Genomic DNA, 23,536 nt, shown 5'->3' with positions numbered 1-23,536 from the left:
ACATGATGGGAAGCGCTGGGCTGGATGAATCACAAGCTGGAATCAAGATTGACGGGAGAAATAGCAATAACCTCAGATATGCAGATGACATTAACCTAATGGCAGAAAGTGAAGAGGAACTAAAGAGCTTCTTGATGAAGGTGAAATAAGACAGTGAAAAAGCTGGCTTAAAACACAACATTCAAAAAACTAAGATCATGGCATCCGGTCCCATCACTTCATGGCAAATAGAAGGGGAAACAATGGAAACAGTGACATATTTTATCTTCTTGGGCTCCAAAATCACTGCAGATGGTGACTGCAGACATGAAATTAAAAGACACTTGCTCCTTGGAAGAAAAGCTATGACAAACCTAGAGAGAATATTAAAAAACAGAGACATCACTTTGCCAACAGAGGTCTGTCAAATCAAAGCTATGGCTTTTCCAGGAATTATATATGGATGAGAGTTGGTCCATAAAGAAGGCTTACTAAAGAATTAATGCTTGCTTTCGAACTGTGGAGCTGGAGAAGACTTCTGAGAGTCCCTTGGACAGCAAGGATATCAAACCAGTTAATCCTAAAGGAAATCAACCCTGAATATTTACTGGAAAGAATGATGCTGAAGTTGAAATTCCCAATACGTTGGCCGCCTGATGCAAAGAGCTGACTCACTGGAAAAGACCCTGATGCTGGGAAAGATTAAGGGCATGAGGAGAAGAAAATGACAGAGGATAAGATGGTTGGATGGCATCGATATTTACTCAACTCAATTTATGGGAGACAGTGAGGGACAGGGAAACCAGACATGCTGCAGTCCATGGGGTCACTAAGAGTCAGACACGACTGAGCAACTTCACTTTCACACATTGGAGAAGGAAATGGCAACCCACTCCAGTATTCTTGCCTGGAGAATCCCAGGGATGGGGGAGCCTGGTGGGCTGCCGTTTATGGGGTCGCAGAGAGTTGGACATGACTGAAGCGACTTAGCAGCAGCAGCATTTTATAGATACAGAAATTCAGACAGAAAAATTAAGTAATTTATCTAAAGTCAGAACTTCTTAGAGCCAAAAGTGAAAGTGTTACTCGCTCAGTCATGTCTCTTTGAGACCTCATGGGCTGTAACCCACCAGGCTCCTCTGTCCATTGGATTCTCCAGGCAAGAACAATGGAGTGAGTAGCCATTCCCTTCTCCAGGAGATCTTCCCCACCCAGGTGAACCCCGGTCCCCTGCATTGCCAGCAGATTCTTTACCGTCTGAGCCACCAGGGAAGCCCCTCTTAGAGCCAAAACCAGGAATCAAACCCAGATCATGTGACTCCATCCCATGCTTTTAACTACTTAACTTCACTGCCTCTCTCTTTAACTACTTATCCCAAGCAATTAAAGATGAATGCAAAGATGTAGCAGAATTCATCACAGTTATTATTACATGTACATTAAATTATGTTATTTAATAATAATGTTATTTAGTTAATAAAAATTAACCCTATCATATATACATATACATATATGTATACACACACATATATTTTTTAGAATATGGAAAGTTGCCACTAATATACAGTTAAGTTTTAAAAAACACATACTGAATAAATTAAACAGGCACTATGAACTTGTTTTATAAGAATTAAAATAAGACTATACATATGGATGCACACAAAAATCTCTGGAAATATATCTTAAATTAAAATGTCAGCAATATACCATTTTACACCCACTAGGATAGCTATCATTGAAAAGATAGGTAACAGATAACAATGAAAGACTAGCAACTCCAAAGTCGAGAACAATCTTGATCCCTTAGGAGAATGGCAAGTAGTTCACTATAGCTAAGGCTTCTTTATTTGCCATTTATCAGCTACTCACATTATTTCCCTAAGTCTTTCAACAAATTCTTCAATAGCTTCAAACCTCATGACCCACAAGTGCAAATAATTCTTGGCAAACATGGTGACCTCACCACAGTATATTATCCATTACAAATAAACAATCCCTTGACGTCTCTGTGTCATATGTACACAGAAGAAAAGACCACTTATACTATTTTGCTTGTTTTTTCTTATTTATATGTTTGGTAACTAATTATTCTGTTTAATCAATAGTAGAAGAAAACAGTTCCATTTTAATAGAAAAGAAAAAGAAAGTGATAGGGACAGTTTTCAGAAACCATTACTTCAGTTTAATTGTATAAATTAAATCAGTCCAGAATCCAGATGTTTTTGAACTTAAGGTATTGTTTTTAAAAAACTGCTTCAACTAACACTCATGCTTACTGAATAATAAAAATGGTATCATTATTTGTTCAGATTAAAAATCAAACAGGAAAGACTACAAAGCATCAATTAAAAATAAATATGAACACATAGTACTACAAAACTTATTTTTCTTTTAAAAGTAACAGAAAATATGATGCTTGTTTAGCTGTGCTTTGATTTGTACATGAATGTTATGACTATATTTCTAGGTAACAAAGTTTTGTCGGTGCTGGGACTGTGGGTAAAAACAGGTACAAACACAAAGATGTCCTATTCCCACACTTTTGTTTCCGGATATCCCCTTTCCCTGTGCTGAATTCTAATACAGCAGACCAGTTAGTGCTATAGGCCGATGGGTAAGAAATGGATTATCTCCTGAAGCACAGTCCTGAGACAGATCCTTGGGACAGAAAACTAGAACCAGGAAAGTGGACCCTGGATAAACCTGACAGGAATGGATTATCTAGCCCCCACCCAGGGCCCAGACTTAAGGAGACACATTAAAAGGAAAGATAACCTCTAGCACAAGAAGGTACCAGAAACTAGATAGGACAGAATTCCTTTAGGAGACCACAGACTAAAAAGGAGTACACACTTTGCAAACCAAATGACTGACTGACTCTCTGGCTTTGTTCCTCTTCTGTTTTATCTTCAACCTTTAGAAAAGTCTTTTTTCCAATAATCCAGCCTTGTTTCAGCTGTGTCTGAGCAAATAAAGGGGAAATGACTGGGTGAAGAGGGAGTTATTTGAGCCAGAATGTGAAGAAACAAGTGGTGCTGCACGAGAACAGTAGAGAAATGGAAGACCTGGGGCTCTGAGGCCAAGCCAATTCTTCCCATGTAGCGGCTTTCCTTCCACTGCCAACCTTAGAAGACTATACCATTTTCATTTTATTAAGAGAACTAGGAATTTTCTATACGAATACGGAGAAACAAATTCACTGTCACAAGGTCTGAAGAGATGGGTACTAGAGTCAAGAATAAGCAACTTTCTGTACTGTTTGAAATTTTTATAACAAGTATGTTACTACAACAAGTAAAATATAACACACACTAGCAACAGACAGGTCAGTCAAACCAGGAATAAACTGATACACCAAAACCATGACAGTATGAGTCAAAACTGAGTAGAAAAATAGATGAATAGAGTTCCGGATGCCCTGGACAGAAGACTAAGTCAAGAGCCAAGCAGAAATAATAGTCAGAAAGTAGGTCTAAAGTAAGTAAAGTCAAGATGTGAATAAAACAGTATGCACAGACTACAGAGAAAGGAAACCAGACCAGTTTGAAGTCAAAGGCAATTAACCTGCTTTCTATAAAAGCAAGCACTGTGTCACCCTATTTGTGCTTATAGTTGTGAAAGCACAACACTGCTTTAAAAGAATTGAGTGGCACTACCCTAGGTTCCAAGACCAGAAAAAAATATTTTACTCCTCAGGAGCCTAATTCTCTGTTGGAACAACTTGGTAGGTATGACACTCATCTCCCTCTGATACACTATTTACACGATGTAAAACTAAAATATTTTAAGTTATTTGTTGGATGTTTAAAATATTGTTTTAATTTCATGTTCTTAATTTCCAAGGAAAAATATCTACCTTACACTCTAAAATTCCTTTCATTTATGTGACTTTTCATTAACTTTCACTCTTTGGCTTAACAGTCTTTCATAAAAAACAGGTTTTCAATCCTGCTCAGTTCCAAGGCTGCTATAGAATCTTAAACAAAATACCAATACCTAGAAGGGATAAATTAAAATTGCTTCTTGGGGAACATATTTTAACACCTGGGTAACGCTTAAACAATTCACTATTCCAAAACAATATTTTAACATAAAATTCTATAGGCTCTTTAATTATATATATATATGTGAAGATCCACTAAGTGGCTTCTTAAAGAAGCACACTCTTCCTCGTAAGAGTATAGAAAACAGTATGGTATTTCACTGTTGTCTCTGAACTTCTGTGGTATTCATAATACTTACTATAGATTACATCATGAAACTTGAAAATCCTCTTTAACTTTTGGTCACAGTTATAAGCAAATAAAGCATTAAATTTAAGAAGCTCGAAAAGAAGCAATTTTCTTCTGAGATTATAGCTAATGACCTTTCACAGTGATCACTTTGCATAGTTTGACACTTAACTTTCCACAAAAGACATTGCTGATAAGGAGCAGACAGTTCTCAGCATAATTAGGAGTCCAGACTCACCTGTCAAACCAAAAAATAGCAACCACAAACTGCAACAGAAAAATATTTTCCAAAGCAAGTTTATCTTCCTGACTGCCAAAGTTCAATATTTCTACAGAAATATTTTTAAACCTTCTTGTGCAACAAGGTTTTAAATTTTGTTTTCCAAAGTATCAAGAATTTCAGCTCCAGAGATTAGGTGCAGAAGGACAAGGAAACAAAGCAATGAAAAGTGACAAACCTCAAAAACAGCCCAGGAAACACAAAAATAACTGTCTTAGTTACTGTAATATAATCGTCATTTATTGCCTATCCAGCGCTCCTTTTCTGGTTATGAAACTGTTACTTAGCAGTTCTCCTCTTCTGGTCCCAATATTTCAGCCAAATCAAAGTTCCTCATGGTTGTTCACTCCAGTGCTTTTGCCACTACCACCATCCCCTCACCTAAAAACCCCTTCCCTATTCCTCTCCCTCACTCTTCTTCACTCCCTGCCAGTCGCTACAATGTATTTATAAATAAGAGTTTTTAAAGTGAGAAAATCGAATTCTATTTAATCCCATTTAATTCCCTTTATGATCCGTGTGAAAGTGGGCTAATTACTCAACTTTGATGGACCCCCACAGCATAACTCACTGTGTTACCATGAAGAGTTACTGAGATAATGTATGTGGAAACTAATTTTTTTTAACATATAAAATGAAGATAAATCTCTGCATATGAAGCAAATTCCTAAAGAAAGAAATGTAAGCTGTGTGGCACATCCAGAGAAAGCATCTGTAGACATTACTGACACAATATGGAGAGAAGAAATGGCACTAGTAAAAGTGGGGCTTCCCTGGTGGCTCAGCGGTAAAGAAACCACCTGCCAATGCAGGAGATGTGGGTTCTACTCCTGGGTCGGGAAGATCCCCTGGAGAAGCAAACAGCAACCCACTCCAGTATTCTTACCTGGGAAATCCCATGGACAAGAGGAGCCTGGAGGGGTACAGTTTATGGAGTCTCAAAAGAGTCAGAGACAACTTAGGGACTGAACAACAAACAGCTAGCATTACAAAAACTGCATGAACCACTGTGTCTGTAGTTGGCAGAATTGTATCCTACAAAATTCATATCCACAGAATGTGGCCTTATTTGGAAATAGGGTCTCTGCAGTATTAATTAGTTAAGGATCTCAAGATGAAATCATTCTGGATTTAAGGTGGGCACTAAATTCAATGATTACTTCTGTATAAAAGAAAAGAGATTGGGACACAGAGATACAGAAAAGAAGGCCATGTGAACATGAGGCAGAGATGAGAGTTCAGTCAGCCAGTCAGTTCAGTCGCTCAGTTGTGTCCAACTCTTTGCAACTCCATGGACTGCAGCACACCAGGCCTCCCTGTCTATCACCAACTCCCGGAGTTTACTCAAATTCATGTCCATTGAGTCAGAGACGCCATCCAACCATCTCATCCTCTGGTGTCCCCTGTTGAATACCAGGCTCTTGTGTCCTCCATTATCTCCCTGAATTTGCTCAGATTCATGTCCATTGAGTCAGTGATGCTGCCTAACCATTTCATCCTCTGACACCCCTTTCTCCTTTTGCCTTCAGTCTTTCTCAGTATCAGAGTCTTTTCCAACGAGTCCATTCTTTGCATCACATGGCCAAAGTACCAGAGCTTCAGCTTCAGCAACAGTCCTTCCAATGAATATTCAGGGTTGATTTCCTTTAGGATGGACTGTTTGGATCTCCTTGCAGTTCAAGGGACTCTCAAGAGTCTTCTCAACACCACAGTTCAGAAGCATCAATTCTTCAGCACTCAGCTTTCTTTATAGACCAACTCTCACATCCACACATGACTACTGGAAAAACCATAGCTTTGACTAGACGGACCTTTGTTGGCAAACTAATGTCTTTGCTTTTTAATATGCTGTCTAGGTTGGTCATAACTTTTCTTCCAAGGAGTAAGCATCTTCATGGCCACAGTCACCATCTGCAGTGCTTTTGGAGCCCAAAAAAATAAAGTCTGTCACTATTATGATGAGAGTTATGCTGCCACAAATAAAATAAGCCTAGGACCACCAGAAGCCAGAATAAGGAAGGATTATTTTTTAATATATATAACCAAAATTTCTTTTATGCATAAAACATAAGAAAAATTTTAAGGCAGTTATAAACTTGAAAAATATTTCAAAAACATGACTAAGTATTACTAAACTTAATATATGAATAATTCTATAAGAAAATTTTTTAAATTTTACTCAGTTAAAAAGGGTAAGTCCAAAAATGAAGAAATAAATTTATAAAGAATGTTCAGTTCAGTTCAGTTGCATAGTTATGTCAGACTCTTTGAGATCCCATGGATTGCAGAACTCCAGGCCTCCCTGTCCATCACCAACTCCCAGAGTTTACTCAAACTCATGTCCATTGAGTCGGTGATGCCATCCAACTATCTCATCCTCTGTCATCCCCTTCTCCTCCTGCCTTCAATCTTTCCCAGAATCAGGGTCTTTTCAAATGAGTCAGTTCTTTGCATCAGGTGGCCAAGTATTGGAGTTTCAACTTCAACATCAGTCCTTCCAATGAATATTCATGACTTATTTCCTTTAGGATGGACTGGTTGGATCTCCTTGCAGTCCAAGGGACTCTCAAGAGTTTTCTCCAACACTACAGTTCAAAAGCATCAGTTCTTTGGCACTCAGCTTTCTTTATAGTCCAACACTCACATCCATAAATGACTACTGGAAAAACCATAGCCTTGACTAGATGGACCTTTGTTGGCAAAGTAATATCTTTGCTTTTTAATATGCTGTCTAGGTTGGTCGTAGCTTTTCTTCCAAGGAGCAAATGTCTTTTAATTTCATGGCTGCAGTCACCATCTGCAGTGATTTTGGAGCCCCCCAAAATAAAGTCCACCACTGTTTCCACTGTTTCCCCATCTATTTGCCATGAAGTAATGGGACTGGATGCCATGATCTTAGTTTTCTGAATGTTAAGTTTTATTTTGTTTTAAGACACCAACTTTGTGATAATTTGTTATGGCAGCCCTAAGAAATTAACAGTGCTGGAGAGCTAGCCTGTAGCGATTACACAATAAATCGTACTGTCCTTAAGACATTTTAGAGAGTAAGGATTATTTCTCTGGTGTGTGCTCAGTTGTTTAGTCGTGTCTGACTCTTTGTGACCCATGGAAAGGGGTCATAAAGGCTCCTCAGTCCGTGGAATTTTCCAGGCAAAAATACTGAAGTGGGTTGCCATTTCCTACTCCAGGGGATCTTTCCAACCCAGGAATCAAACCCTAATCTCCTGCGTCTCCTGCATTAGCAGGCAGATTCTTTATCACTGAGCCACCTGGGAAACCCATTTCTCTGGTGCTGCCATATAATGTTCCCTTAAAATACAAGCTTTTTTATTTTCTTAATCTTTTTGCTCTATACTCAAGAATAATCGGTAACTATAGAACTATACAATTTGAAAAATCTAGTCTATTTAAATCCATTTATACTTAAGTAGCAGTCATATGAAATATTCCCACAGGTAAAATATTTCTTCATTTCTTTTGTTCAGTAAACAATGGAAAACTTACAAGTTTAACTAAAATTTTTTATGAAAAATTCAATAATGATGATACTGATATATATAAGGAAAACTAAAATTATGAAACCATAAAAGATATTTTCCTTCACAATGTAGCTTACAAAAATGAGAACTTCAAATGAACAGCATTTACTTTATAAACAACTGCATAACCCAAATTATTAATCAAATTCAGCAGTAATTTAAAAAGCACCATAAATCTTGTGATATTTAACGATCTCATTTTTCACAACAGCAAACTTTCTAAAGTAATAAATACTAGTCAATGGCCTCACTGTTGTAATACGATTTAGTCAATGGCTTCACTGTTGAAATAGTTTTTAATGAATATCATCATCATATTGGGCACAACAACCTACAACGTATGTTAACCTAAGCTGGGAAATGCAGAGTACAACATGAGAAATGCTGGACTGGAAGAAACACAAGCTGGAATCAAGATTGCTGGGAGAAATATCAATAACCTCAGATATGCAGATGACACCACCCTTATGGCAGAAAGTGAAGAGGAACTCAAAAGCCTCTTGAAAGTGAAAGTGGAGAGTGAAAAAGTTGGCTTAAAGCTCAACATTCAGAAAACGAAGATCATGGCATCCACCCCATCACTTCATGGGAAATAGATGGGGAAACAGTGGAAACAGTGTCAGGCTTTATTTTTCTGGGCTCCAAAATCACTGCAGATGGTGACTGCAGCCATGAAATGAAAAGATGCTTACTCCTTGGAAGGAAAGTTATGACCAACCTACATAGTACATTCAAAAGCAGAGACATTACTTTGCCAACAAAGGTTCGTCTAGTCAAGGCTATGGTTTTTCCTGTGGTCATGTATGGATGTGAGAGTTGGACTGTGAAGAAGGCTGAGCACCGAAGAATTGATGCTTTTGAACTGTGGTGTTAGAGAAGACTCTTGAGAGTCCCTTGGACTGCAAGGAGATCCAACCAGTCCATTCTGAAGGAGATCAGCCCTGGGATTTCTTTGGAAGGAATGATGCTAAAGCTGAAAGTCCAGTACTTTGGCCACCTCGTGCAAAGAGTTGACTCATTGGAAAAGACTCTGATGCTGGGAGGGATTGGGGGCAAGAGGAGAAGGGGATGCCAGAGGATGAGATGGCTGGATGGCATCACTGACTCGATGGACGTGGGTCTCAGTGAACTCCAGGAGTTGGTGATGGACAGGGAGGCCTGGCGTGCTGTGATTCATGGGGTCACAAAGAGTCAGACACGACTGAGCGACTGATCTGATCTGAAGCTGGGAGATAAAATTGCTTCTCAAAAATTTATTTTGAGAGGTTAGACTTTTTTTTTTAAACTTTACAAAATTGTATTAGTTTTGCCAAATATCAAAATGAATCTGCCACAGGTATACATGTGTTCCCCATCCTGAACCCTCCTCCCTCCTCCCTCCCCATACCATCCCTCTGGGTCCTCCCAGTGCACTAGCCCCAAGCATAGACTTCTTAGGAACTCATTTTTTAGATACTTGCATCCAAATTTAAAGCTTACCCTGAAACCACTCTCTTAGCACGCTTCACCACTGTCTTTTTCCAACAGTACCCTGTCCATTAGTGCTCATTTTACCTGTAGATTTCTGGTTCTATAATACGCCTATGTGACTTCTCATCATCCAGAAAATCCCCACAGCTCATCAGTGAAATGTTTTGATGGACCTCACTATAGAAAGTCTCCAAGACTAATGATATGGCAATATTGTTTTCCAAAGTGCATACTCTTTTTAGGGGGGGATATTCAGAGCCCACTGATATATTTGTATCCTGTATACATGTGTTCCAGACTTCAAGTCCTGAGGAACTTCCTTCCCATACCTATCTCCACTCTCTCCAGGATCGAGTGCTCTCATTCTATTGATTCCCATTCTTCTTTCTGCCTTTGTGTATGCTCAGATCTGTCCTATACACTTTCAAACTCTCAGTGGACCACACTACTTCTTGCAATTCAATGTAAACATGTCTTATTAAGCACTAATCAGCCACACAACTCCGGGATACAAAAAAAAAAAAAAATAGTCTTTTTATCCTGAAGACAAAGCATTCCATGTTTTCGAACCAGATATTCTTACCTCTCAAAATTCAGATGACTCAAACAAATGGTCTTAATCTGCTGCATTCACTTCCAATTCTTTCTCCTGTTTAAAGTTTTACTATTTGTTTTATAATACAACATTCTGGCTGAAACAATTTTGGAGTAAAGACTATCCTTGATATAAATTCTCAAAGGATAGCATGGTGTATTAGAATACAGGCATCAGGAAACTTGCAGTCCAGGATAAAAGCTGTGTGACCATTCACAGGTAACAACATGTAGCAGAGAAGGGTTGTGGGAACATGGGCACATTGGTTCCTCATCCATAAAATACGTTGAGTCAAATGACGTATAGTTAACTTTCAACTCTAAAATTTTATGAAACACAAAGATCTTCACTAACTCCACATCTCACAGACCTCTATCTGCCACCCTTGACGCTGAGAAATAGTCCCCCCACTTTCTATGACTCTGGATACCAATCTCCTCCACCTCTGTGTACCTGGATTAAGATTAGCTTCATTCAACAGAAGACTCTAATTTCTAGCAGTTTAAACACAAAGTAAACAAACAAACAAACACATACAAAGTTATAGTCTTAAAAAAAAAAATTCCAGAGGCAGCTATAATAACCCCACTATAAGTCATTAGGGACCGAGGTTCTTTCCAGCTTTTTGCTCTAATTTCCCCAGGATGTGGGCCCTTATCTACATGGTTTAAGATGACTCCAGTTTTTATACCAGTATGCCAGTCTCAGGATCCACTTGCCTGAGAGAATCCCAGAGATGGAGGAGCCTGGTGGGCTTCCGTCTATGGGGTCGCACACAGTCGGACACGACTGAAGCAACTTAGCAACAGCAGCAGCAGCCAGTCTCAGGAAAGAAAAAAGTAAGAGAAAAATACCCTCATCCTTTTAAGAATACTTCTGGGGATACTGCATGTATTATTTCCAATTACATCCAACTGGCCAGAACTCATTCATGTGTTTCTATCTGTTAGTAACTTGAAACAGTCTCTCCTGCATGGCTACAAAACTAGCCAAAAATCAGGGGTTTTATCACCATTGAGAAGAACTACTACTATTGGGGAAATTAAATCTCTCTCTCAACTCCCCAACTCCTTCTTCTGTGGTTCCTCTTATTCTCCATCTTAGTAATAGTGTTCCCCAAAGATCAGTTCTTGGTCCTCTATTCTTCTGTCTCTACAGAGATTTTCCTTGGGTACTCACAGTGACGCAGATCTATCTACTAATGACTCTCAAGTCTTTGTGGTCAGCCTCTGCCTATCCATCTTCTGAAGACTCCATCTAGATAACTGTCAAGTAAAACCCATAATCTTCCAAGCCAAAAACACAAATAAGTAATTTAATAGAAAAACATTTACAAACTTCCTAAGTCATGGTATCAAAAAACATCCCAGACCTCCAAGTTTGGAATTTTAGTCACTTCTGCCTCTTTCCATAAGCCACGGTTTGTAGGTTATACAGATTGTCTAAAAAGAAATGAAATAAATTGGACTATATAAAGTTTATACAGCATATGACCTGGGATGTGCATTTAGCAAACTGGCTTTGGCCCCTTCAACTCTCTAATGTTCTAAAGTCACCATCCTAATTATCAAGTCTATGAGTCTGTCATACAATGTGAACACCCCTCCCAAAAAAAAAAAAAAGAAAATGCATATATGTTGAAACCTAAATCTCCCAATGTGCTAGCATTTGGGCCAAAGTGATGGTACTTGGAGGTGACTAGGGCATGAGGGCAAAGTTCTCATTACAGGGATTAATGTCCAAATCAAAAAGACCCCAAAGAGCTCCCTTGCCCCTTTCAATGTAAGGACATCATGAGAAGACAGCCATCAATGAGCCAGGAAGCGAACCCTCAAGAGACCCTTCCTTAGAGTTTTATGTATTTTCCATATGTTCAGTTCAGTCACTCAGTCATGTCCAACTCTTTAGGACCCCATGAACCACAGCACGCCAGGCCTTGTGGTCCATCACCAACTCCCGGAGCTTACTCAAACTCACATCCTTTGAATCGGTGATGCCATCCAACCATCTCATCCTCTGAAATTCCCTTCTCTTCCCACCTTCAATCTTTCCCAGCATCAGAGTCTTTTCAAATGAGTCAGTTCTTCACATCAGGTGACCAAAGTATTAGAGTTACAGCTTTAGCATCAGTCCTTCCAATGAATATTCAGGACTGATTTCCTTTAGGATGAACTAGCTGGATTTCCTTGCAGTCCAAGGGACTCTCAAGAGTCTTCAACACCACAGTTCAAAAGCATCAATTCTTCAGCATTCAGCTTTCTTTACAGTCCAACTCTCACATCCATACATGACTATTGGAAAAATCATAGCCTTGACTAGATGGATCTTTGTTGGCAAAGTAATGTCTCTGCTTTTTAACATGCTATCTAGGTTGGTCATAACTTTCCGGCCAAGGAGTAAGCATCTTTTAGTTTCATGGCTGCAGTCACCATGTGCACTGATTTTGGAGCCCAAAAATATAAAATCTGCCACTGTTACCACTGTTTCCCCATCTACTTGCTATGATGTGATAGGACCAGATGCCATGATCTTAGTTTTCTGAATGTTGAGTTTTAAGCCAACTTTTTCACTCTCCACTTTCACTTTCATCAAGAGGCTTTTTAGTTCCTCTTCACTTTCTGCCATAAGGGTGGTGTCATCTGCATATCTGAGGTTACTGATATTTCTCCTGGCAATCTTAATTCCAGCTTATGCTTCATCCAGCCCAGCATTTCACATGATGTACTCTGCATATAAATTAAATAAGCAGGGTGACAATATACAGCCTTGACATACTCCTTTTCCTATTTGGAAACAGTCTGGTGTTCCATGTCCAGTTCTAACTGTTGCTTCCTGACCTGCATACAGATTTCTCAAGAGGCAGGTCAGGTGGTCTGGTATTCCCATCTCTTGAAGAATTTTTCAGTTTGTTGTGGTCCACATAGTCAAAGGCTTTGGCATAGCCAATAAATCAAAAGTAGATGTTTTTCTAGAACTCTCTTGCTTTTTCGATGATCCAACGGATGTTGGCAATTTGATCTCTGGTTCCTCTGCCTTTTCTAAAATCAGCTTGAACATCTGGAATGTCATGGTTCACGTACTGTTGAAGCCTGGTTTGGAGAATTTTCAGCATTACTTTACTAGCATGTGAGAGGAGTGCAATTGTGGGGGTAGTTTGAGCATTCTTTGGGATTGGAAGAAAACCGACCTTTTCCAGCCCTGTGGCCACCACTGAGTTTTCCAAATTTGCTACCATAATGAGTGCAGCACTTTCACAGCATTATTTTTCAGGATTTGAAATAGCTCAACTGGGATTCTACCACCTCCACTGCTTTGTTCGTGGTGACGCTTCCTCAGGCCCACTTGACTTTGCATTCCAGGATGTCTGGCTCTGGGTGAGTGATCATACTATCATGATTATCTGAGTCATGAAGATCTTTTTGTACAGTTCTTCTGTGTATTCTTGCCACCTCTTCTTAATATCTTCTGCTTCTGTTAGGTCCATGCCATATCTGTCCTTTACTGTGCCCAGCTCTGCATGAAATCTTCCTTTGGTATCGCTAATTTTCTTGAAGAGATCTCTATCTTTCCCATTCTACTGTTTTCCTCTATTTCTTTGCACTGATCACTAAGGAGGGCTTTCTTATCTCTCCTTGCTGTTCTTCGGAACTCTGTATTCAGATGGGTGTATCTTTCCTTTTCTCCTTTGCTTTTCGTTTCTCTTCTTTTCTCAGCTATTTCTAAGTCCTTCTCAGACAGCCATTTTGCTTTTTTGCATTTCTTTTTTCTTGGGGATGGTCTTGATCCCTGTCTCCTGTACAATGTCATGAACTTCATTCCATAGTTCTTCAGGCACTCTATCAGATCTAATCCCTTAAACCTGTTTCTCACTTCCACTGTATAATCATAAGGAATTTGATTTAGGTCAAACCTGAATGGTCTAGTGGTTTTCCCTAGTTTCTTCAATTTAAGTCTGAATTTGGCAATAAGGAGTTCATGATCTGAGCCACAGTCCATTTGTACAGCAATGGTATACTCACTCAATACATCTTTATTAAACATCTACTATGTGTCAAGCACTCTTCTTTGCATATAATTCAAATAGCATATAACAACTATTTTTTCCAGTTTGTAAAAGTAATTTTTCAAAAAACAAGGTTTTCTTTCAATTCAAATTTAAAACAGAAAAATGAAAAAAAAATCAACTAAAAATATTATTAATTACATTTTATGAACAAACACAGTTTAGTATATTGAACAGATAATTCCAGGAACATTCTGGAATTAAACACAGCATATTTCAGAATCATAATATCATAATGCTAGCTTTTAGAGCGATGTAGGTAATAAAATCATACTAACTCAAGAAAGCTTTATAACAAAGGTTTGTAGACTCAATTAGGTTTATTCTTCATTCACAATTCAAACATTTATATAGATCTGGTGAATTTTGTCCCAGTAGGTTTTTATAGAGAGTTTCAGTAAAAATGACTACTGAAAGGATACAAAACTATTTAAATACCTAAAAAAGCTATGGTACTGGAGAAGACTCAAGCGTCCCTTGGACTGCAAGGAGATCAAACCTAAAGGAAACCAACCCTGAATATTCACTGGAAGGACTGATGCTGTAGTTGAAGCTCTTAGTACTTTGGCCACCTGATGTGAAAAGCCTACTCTTTAGAAAAGACCCTGATGCTGGGAAAGACTGAAGGCAGGAGGTGAAGGGGATGACACAGAATGATATGGTTGGATGGCATCACCAACTCAATGGATAAGAGTTTGAGCAAATTCCAGAAAATAGTGAAGGACAGGGAAGACTGATATGCTGCAGTCCATGGGGTCCCAAAGGGTCAGCCACAACTGAGCAACTGAACAACAACAAAAAGTCATTCCAATTAAAACATTTGCTCTTCAAAAGCTATCGCTAAGAAAATGAAAGGGCAAGCCACAGACTGGAAAAATATATTTGCAAAACATCTGATAAAGACTTGTATCTAGAATTTTAAAACTCAATAAAAAGAAGCCAAACAAATGAAAACTATTACATAAAGAATGGATAAATAAGAAGGTCCTACTGTATAGCACAGGGAACTATATTCAACATCCTGTGATAAACCAAAATGGAAAAGAATATAAAAATGAAAAAATATATATATGTATAACTGAATCACTTTGCTGTACAGCAGAAATTAACACACACTGTAAATCAACTATATGTCAACTAAAAAAAAAGAAGCCAAACAATCCAATTAAAAAAAGAGCAAAAACTTGCTCAGACTCTTTACAAAAATATTCCAGTGCAATAGGTGCAAGAAAAGGTGCTCAACATCATCAGCCACTAGGAAAATTCAAAATGAAACCACAATAAGATACCCCTACATGTCCACTAAAATGGTTAAATTTTTAAAAGTAATATAAATAAAATTTAAAAAAATAACTGGAAATCTCATACACTGCTGGCAAGTACGTAAAATGGCACAGCCAGTTTGGAAAAAGAGTTTGGTGGTTTCACATAAAGTTAAACAGACACTGATCAAACATGTGGTGCCCTGGGACAAAAGAACAAGATGAGCGAGAAGGATCTTGGAATGCAGGAACAAAAACCACCGGACTCTTATCGCCCTTCCCGCCATGTTGTAACCATCGTAGAATCTCTGAGTCCTCCTGAGTAGTATGGCCTGTTCCCACTCCCATCCCATATAAGGAAAAGGTATCTGGCTTACTCTTCTCCTGCCCTGTATGTTGTTGTTCTATGTTTAGTAGCTAAGTCATGCCCGTTTCTTTGAGACCCCACGGACTGTAGCCCACCAGGCTTCATCCGTCCATGCAATTTCCCAGGCAAGAATACTGGTGTGGGACTTCCCTGATGGCAGTGACGCAGTGGATAAGAATCTGCCTGCCAATGCAGGGAACAAGAGCTCAATCCCTGGTCTGGGACGATTCCACAAGCCACAGAGCAACTAAGCCCATGGGCCACACCTACTGAGCCTGCGTGCTGCAACTACCGAAACCCTCACCTAGAGCCTGTGGTCAGCAGCAAGAGGCTACGACAGTGAGAAGCCTGTGCGCCACAATGAAGGGTAAACCCACCCCTACCCTGCAACTAGGGAAAGCCCTCGCAAAGCAATGAAGACCCAAAAAGGCCAAAAATAAATAAATAAACAATATGTTGATTAAAAAAAAAAAGAATACTGGCATGGGTTGCCATTTCCTTCTCCAGGGGATCTTCCTAACCCAAGGATTAAACCCATGTCTCCTGCATTGGCAGGTAGATTCTTTACCACTGAGCCACCAGGGAAGCCCCGGTAGAGGGATGTATATATGTAGTTCATCCAATCAGCAAATGACTCGAAAGACCCCTGCCTTACTTCTTGTCCTCCAGCTATACAGACCAAAAAGCCCTGTTTGGGGTCTGCTCTCCCTGACTAGCAGGAAGTGGGCCTACTGTACAGGCAGCGATCCCCCCTCCCCTGCTCTAATAAACTTTAACCGTCCTTTCACTCTGCCTCCTCTCTGAAAATTTCCAACCCGCACACATACCATGACATATGACCCAGCGATTTTTCTCCTAAGTATCCACCCAAGAGAAATGAAATCAAATGAACAAAGATCTTTTTGCAAATATTCAGTGTAACTTTGTTCATAATAGCCCAAAACCAGAAACTCAAATGTCCACCAATGGCTGTATGGATAACAAATCATGTTATATTTAGCAATAAAAAGGAATTGACAGTACATACAAGATGGGTAAGTCTCAAACATATTTTTCTAAGTGAAAAAAGCCAGACATAAAAAACTATAATTTAATTTATAAGACATTCTAAGAAAGATAAAAAAGTAAGGACAGAAGATCAGTGATTGCCAGAGGCTAGGGAAAGAATTAACTGTACAAAGGGACACAGAGGAGCTTTCTGGAGGGAAGTGTTCTATCTATATCTTGCCTGGCTACACTTACACATACATCTGTCTAAACTCACTGAACTGTTCAGTTAAAAGATGGATTTTACTGCATGTAAATTTTACATCAATAAGTATGACTAAAGAAAAATTGGGGCTTCCCTGGTGGCTCAAACGGTTGCCTGCAATGCAGAAGATGCATGAGATGCGAGTTCGATCCCTGGATTGGAAAGATCCCCTGGAGAAGGGAATGGCAACCCACTCCAGTATTCTTGCCTGGAAAATTCCATGGACAGAGGAGCCTGGCAGGCTACAGTCCATGGGGTCGCAAAATTATCCCAAGTTAAAAGAAAGATACACTTTGCTATCGAGATTCTGTGATTTAAAAAAGCTTCTGGATTTTGTTCCTTAAAAAAAATAATCTTCCCTTTCTCTGCTGTGGGATACGGAGCAGTCATTATAGCCTGGCGGGAGCGGTAGTATCAGAGCCCAAGTGAACCAAGAAGGTACTCCATGTGGGAAGGAAAGGCCAAAGGAGATGAGTTCAGTCAGAGTCCAAGCACTGCAAGGAGGGTGCCAAAACAGAGGGGCAACCTGGAATAGGGCACTGGGGAGTATGGAATGAGGATGTCTTCCTTCAAATGGAAGAAGCCCAGTGTCGTGTGTCAGACCTAAGTAGGGTAAGAAGTATATCCACAGACACTGGGTAAGATAACATGGGGAGCTAGAGCCAGAGCTGGTTGAATAGGGTGTCCCTGTACTGAGACATCCTGGTAAGGGCTATTAGGTCCTGACAGGGGCAGGATGTTGGGAGAGACAGAATGAAGAATCTGAGCCCGACAGAGAGAGGAAGGCATCCAGGAGGGAGAGAGTGGTAGCAAAGATGAAAGCCTGGTGTAATACATGGAGATTGAACAAAGAAGTAAATATAATAAGGATAATGGGAGCCAGATTTCTATCAGAGAAGAATATTACAAATATGAAAAAGGGAAAAACTTGAGTGGACCCAGAAGTGTTGGACTGAAATCGGTGATATTGGTAGGAACTCAGAATTTTTTAATATATATAAATAAATATAGACATAAACGTGTGTGCATGCATGCATGCTCCGTTGCTCAGTCATGTCCAACTCTTTGCAACCCATGGACTGTAGCCCACCAGGCTCCTCTCTCCGTGGGATTTCTCCAGGCAAAAATAAACTGGAGTGGGTTGCCATTTTCCTCCTCCATGGGATCTTCCCAACTCAGGGACTGAACCTTTGCTTCCTGTGTCTCCTTGTATTGGCAGGCAGATTCTTTACCACTGAGCCACCTGTGTGTACCCATACATGTATTCCCCAGCTCCGTCCATTAAGAAAGCCTAAAAGCAGTAGCAACACAGCAGCAGTAAACACACAAGTACTGAGATCTTAGCTTCTTAATGTCATCCAGCATCAAAACAATCCAGGTCTCCCTAGAGAAATGGCTGATTCCAGCACTGAGGCAGGGACAGTACAAGATAAGACCAAAACATCTTCTTATGCCAAAAAGTAAAAAAAAAAAAAACACTCAAAGTAAAACGCTCACAGTGGGGACATGTCATAAAGACACAGAAGCCAGACTGAATGGGCTCTAGTTGGCCGAATGAGGAAAATTTGAAGAACTAAATAAATAGTAACAATATAACCCAGCCAAAAAAAAGAAAACCATGAATCCATACAGATATAAATGCATAAAGGAATACATTACCTGTTTGATGAGGACCAAGACACATAGTTTCAAAGCAATCCTCACGAAAAACATTAGCTATTTTTTCTCTTTCTTAATTTTTTAACTGGAGGAAAAACACTATTAAATATTAACTTTGGGGAATTCTCTGGTGGTCCAGTGGATACAATTCCATACATCCACTACAGGGGACACAGGGTGAGGAACTAAGATTCCACAAGCTGCACAAGGGACTCCCCACAAGGTGGGAAGAGGTAAAGAATCCACCAGTCAATGCAGGAGACCCAAGAGACATGGGTTCAATCCCTGGGCTGGGATGATCCTCTGGAGTAGGAAATGGCAACCCACTCCAGTAATCTTGACTGAGAAATCCCATGGACAGAGGAGCCTGGCAGGCTATCGTACATGGAATAGTAAAGTGTTGGACACAACTGAACATGCATGCACACAATCTTCATTAGGGTCAGGATTATGAAAATCAAGAGAAGATGAGGGAATCATTTCAAATTGAAGAAGTCATGAAGCATATGGCCAAGAATGTACTGAAAGTAAATGAGAACTTAATGAAATTCATCACCATCAAGTATGCAAGCAATAAACTCCTGAAGATCAGTGTGATTCCTCAGCTGAGCTCCAAAGCTATCCAAGAGCTTGCCTCACCTCTGATGAGATGACCCTATGGCAAATAAATGCAATATATGATTCTGAATCAGATTCTTCTGCCAGTAAAGACACGGCATAATCAACAAAACTTGAACCAGTACTGAAACAGGAGAGGAGGGGGCAGAGCATAAACTTTAAAAGAATGACACAGCCTGAGGATGCAACAATTAGATTAGAACCAAATAGGTCCAAGATGGCCAACGAGCTGACTTCCACTACACCTTGAGCTTCAGTATAAGGCTCACTGTAACACATCAGCAAGCTAAGTGACACACCCTCCGGCGCCATGACAGGTTCGAAGCCAGCCACCAAAGACCAAAAAGTGATTCCTGGAAACGTCTACCCCTTACCCAAAACAATAATCCTCCTACTCATTAGCGTATGAAATTATCCAGCCCATAAAAACTAACCAAGCCATAATTCAAGGCTGTTCTCTTTGGAGATGGTCCACACTCTGCTTGTGGAGTATGTTGTTCACTCGCTAAGTCGGGTTCGATTCTTTGTAACCCAATGGACTGCAGCATGCTAGGCTGTCCTCCACTATCTCCCAGAGTTTGTTCAAGTTCATGTCCATTGAGTCCGTGATGCTATCTAACCAATTTATCCTCTGCCATCACACTCTCCTTTTGCCTTCAATCTTTCCCAGCATCAGGGTCTCATCCAATGAACTGCCTCTTCTATCAAGTGACTAAAGTATTGGAGCTTCAGCATCAGTCCTTACAATGAATATTCAGGGCTGGTTGTGGAGTGTGTTTCTCTCTAAATAAATCCACTTATCTATCAATTTGTCTCTCACTGAACTCTTTCTGTGATGACACATCAAGAACCTGAGCGTAGTAAGTTCTGAAACCAGGTGTGTGTGATCACAGTTAACAGATGGTGGGTTTTCAGCTGGGTTCCAGTCTTGCAGGTGGGCTCAAGTCCCAATCTGAGATACACTGTTTCAGTCTGAGAACTACATGAAGTACTATGTCAGTGTAAATTTCCTGATGTTTGATGACTGCACTGTGATCATGCAGGGGAATATCCTTGTTCCTAGAAAATACACAACGTGGGGTGATAAGGGAAGGCATCAGGTCAGCACTTCCTAAAGGTTCAGGGAGAAAAAGGTTCTTTGTACCATACTTGCAAGTTTTCTGCAAGTTTTTCATTGTTTCCATTTTTTCTAAGTGAGAAAAAACTCAAAGTCGCTAAAAATTAAACAATGTTAAATACAAACTCTGCTTCTCCATATTGTCAATCTTGGTAAGAAAGAGATAGCAGACTATGCAAAATTACTAGGAAATAAATAACACTTTGTGTAGTCAGAAAATATTTAAAATATAGCCCAACCCTTCTCTTGCTAATCTCAATCAGGTCAAGAATAATTAAAGACTAAAAACTTTAAAAAGTCTCCACTAAAGGAAATTATTAGGAGAGGAACAGTGAAAGGGGCACTCCACCAAGAGTGGGAAGAACAATGGTATTCTGAAGCTACAAATGACTGTAACCATCAGCAAAACACAATCTCAGCATCTCCTCTGAAAAAGGAAGGGCTGTCTAGCTGAGACCTTAAATTTCTTGTAAATTACCCTGAAGTTACCCTGAAATAGATGTGCTTCCCCAATTCATTACATTATGCTTAGCTACGCAGTAATACAAAAGGAATACAAAAATAAACGTGCATAAACGTTGAATTCTCTTAAATTGTGGAAATCCCTCCATTAAAATACATCTGCCAGATTGTTACCTAAGAGGATAATTCTGCGACGAATGAAAAGGCTAATTAAAACACTCATTAAAGTGAAACAAGATCACCTGCAGCGATGTGCTGACGGTCCTTACTTAAAAGATCGTATTCAGACTCCTTTTGAAATGACCGTCAGATTTGTCCTGAAAGAACAAGGAGCATTTCCCAGAAATGTTCATAAGTTCAAGGATCATTTGCCCTCTCTCGGTACCATGCGTCCACGGGCGCGGTGACTAGACGGGCCCCCACCAGCTCAGGGGTGAGGTAGCACTGGACTCTCAGCACTTCCTTTAGGAGAGGACAGCCCCCTGCGTCATTCGTTACTCACTCAGGATGCTAGGCAGAAGTTTATCCCCGAGGAACTTAGCACAGTTGGCTCCCGCCCTCCCAACCCTGAAGCCCTGACCCAAGCCCGCCGGCACCGGGGCGATGCCCGTGGTACCCGGCCAGTTTCAGAGCGAGCGCCACGGTACCCAGACTCGCATCAGCTGGGCCGCCCGGGGCCCGGAAGACGAGGCCGCCTCCTCCTCCTCCTCCCTCGCCCCTCGTGCTGGCCCCTCACGCCCACCGCGAGGCTCAGCCGGGCCATCAAGGCCCGACGCCGAGTGCCAGGTCCACCGGGGCCGAGACCGGCCCTCCCCGCCTCCCGGCCGCGATGCCCAGCCCAGAGGAGCCCACTGGACGGCAGCCGGGGGGCGGGGGCAGAGAGGCCCGGGGGCGGCGCCCGCCCCACACCCTTACCTGGCTTCTCGTGGTCGTAGCCGACTACGATGAAGTAGTCGGCCAACCTGGCCATGGCCTCCAACGCCGCGCCCGAGAAGCAGGTGCCCGTCGCCGCCCTCGCCGCCGCCGCCCACCGGGCCCGGGAGGGCTCAGCATTTTCCCTGCAGCAGCAGTAGCGGCAGCGGCGGCCCTTCAGCCATGTTTGACAACCGAGGCGCGCTCTGCGCCTGCGCCGCTCTTAGCGCCCGCTGCTTCCCCGCCCCCACCCGCGCTGGCTCATTGACCCAAGCCTGGGCGGAGAGCCCACCCCCACCCTCCCCGGGCCGCTCGGACAGCCGATCTTGGGAGTAGGCAGCCTAGTGTATTCCTACCGCGCGTTGTCAAAGCAGCCTCTCGGGGTGCTTCACTTTGAGGCCTGGCTGCCCCTCCGCGGCCCACCTCCCGCTCCCGTGTTTCTCCTAAACAGGGTGTCCTTCCTTCCGTCCTCTCCACTCTTTCTTTCTGGGTCTGGGAAGAAGAGACAGGGATAGATGAGGGGGTCTCCTGGAAAGTTTGCTGCTTCCCCTCCCCACCCCCACCTTCAACGGCCCCTCCACCCGGTCACCCGCCTTCCCAAGACAAGATTCTCCCGCCCTCGACTGGAAGCCTGGAATTTGCACCGCCAGGGCTTTTGCTGCACGTTTCCTGTTTATGTTGTGCAGATGGGAATTTTAGGAACTTGCCACCGAGCAGGCGCAGGAGGGAGAGGCTTTTGCGCAATCCTCAGAGGCGCCTCATGCTTTAGTGCTGGGTGGGCTGGGGGCGGTTGGCCTGGGCTTCCCCCAGAGCGCCTGGGGAAGCTGAATTCCTCCAAAGAATGCGGCATCCCCGGGATCCTCCTGAACTGGCCCGGAACAACCGAGTCCGAGGGAGAAGGCTTGTCTCTCCCTAAAGAGTTCTTCCCGCCTAGGTTTTCGCCCCCTGCAGCGGTCCCAGGGGTCCTGCCGCAGGAGCAGGTGGTGAATTCCAACTTCCCTGTGCAAACAATGCAATTAAAATGAATTCGTATGTATCATCATCCAATCTAGGAATTATCTAGGTCACTTTCTTGTTACTGCACCTCTTATTGTTTGGAATTTGGCAAGTGAGAAACCCAGGTGAGCATGCTTTGCCCTCTGTTAGTATCTCATTAAGTTTTGGTAGCAGGATATGTTACAAGGGAAGTTTGGGAAATCTTCATAGTTTGCAAATGATCATCATTCTAGGTGCTTATCACTACTCATTAATTGAGGGTTTAACCTTTACCATTTACTCTTAGCAAAGGGTCTTTTAAGTGCTTAACTAGTATGTTTGATGAGTGAATATACAAATTCCCCCAGCTACCAGCAGGAAGCCGCAATGGCTCGAACTCTGAATTGAGAGTTCAGAGATTTGGTGTCTCAGCTACTGAAAGTTTACTCTCATTGATTATTTCCTCTTTCTGTGTGTGTGGTATTTTTTTCACCTACAGATTGAGAGGGTTGGGCTGCACTAGAACTGAAACTCCAGGGAAGGAATACTTGAACTCAGGGAGTTCATTTGCAAATTGCTTATGGTCAAACTGAATCAACCTAGTTGTAGATGTGGAGGGAAGATAGCAGATAGGTCTTGAAAATAATTAAACTAAAAAAGCTTTAGTCACACCTCAAGAATCTTCTCTATAACTTCCCTGAGAGCTCATCTAACTTGATCACTTTCAGTAAAGCTTAATTTAACTTCCTTGGGA

General features: G+C 41.3%; 1 protein-coding gene across 2 annotated transcripts in view; it reads right to left on the bottom strand.

Annotated features, from left to right (window-relative positions):
- Window positions 1–22,030, bottom strand: part of SBF2 (SET binding factor 2) — a 499,008-nt gene extending 476,978 nt beyond the window's left edge. For both annotated transcript variants that reach the window (XM_061440817.1, XM_061440818.1), the window contains exon 1: window positions 21,811–22,030. In XM_061440817.1, the coding sequence (XP_061296801.1) occupies window positions 21,811–21,865 (55 nt within the window). In that variant the 5' untranslated portion in view covers window positions 21,866–22,030. The remainder of the gene's footprint in view (window positions 1–21,810) is intronic.
- Window positions 22,031–23,536: the final 1,506 nt, after the last annotated feature.

The sequence above is a fragment of the Bos javanicus genome, chromosome 15 (genome assembly GCF_032452875.1).
Source record: "Bos javanicus breed banteng chromosome 15, ARS-OSU_banteng_1.0, whole genome shotgun sequence".
Classification (NCBI taxonomy): Eukaryota; Metazoa; Chordata; class Mammalia; order Artiodactyla; family Bovidae; genus Bos; species Bos javanicus.
Note: the sequence above shows the minus strand (reverse complement) of the source record. Positions and strands in the feature narration are given on the sequence as shown.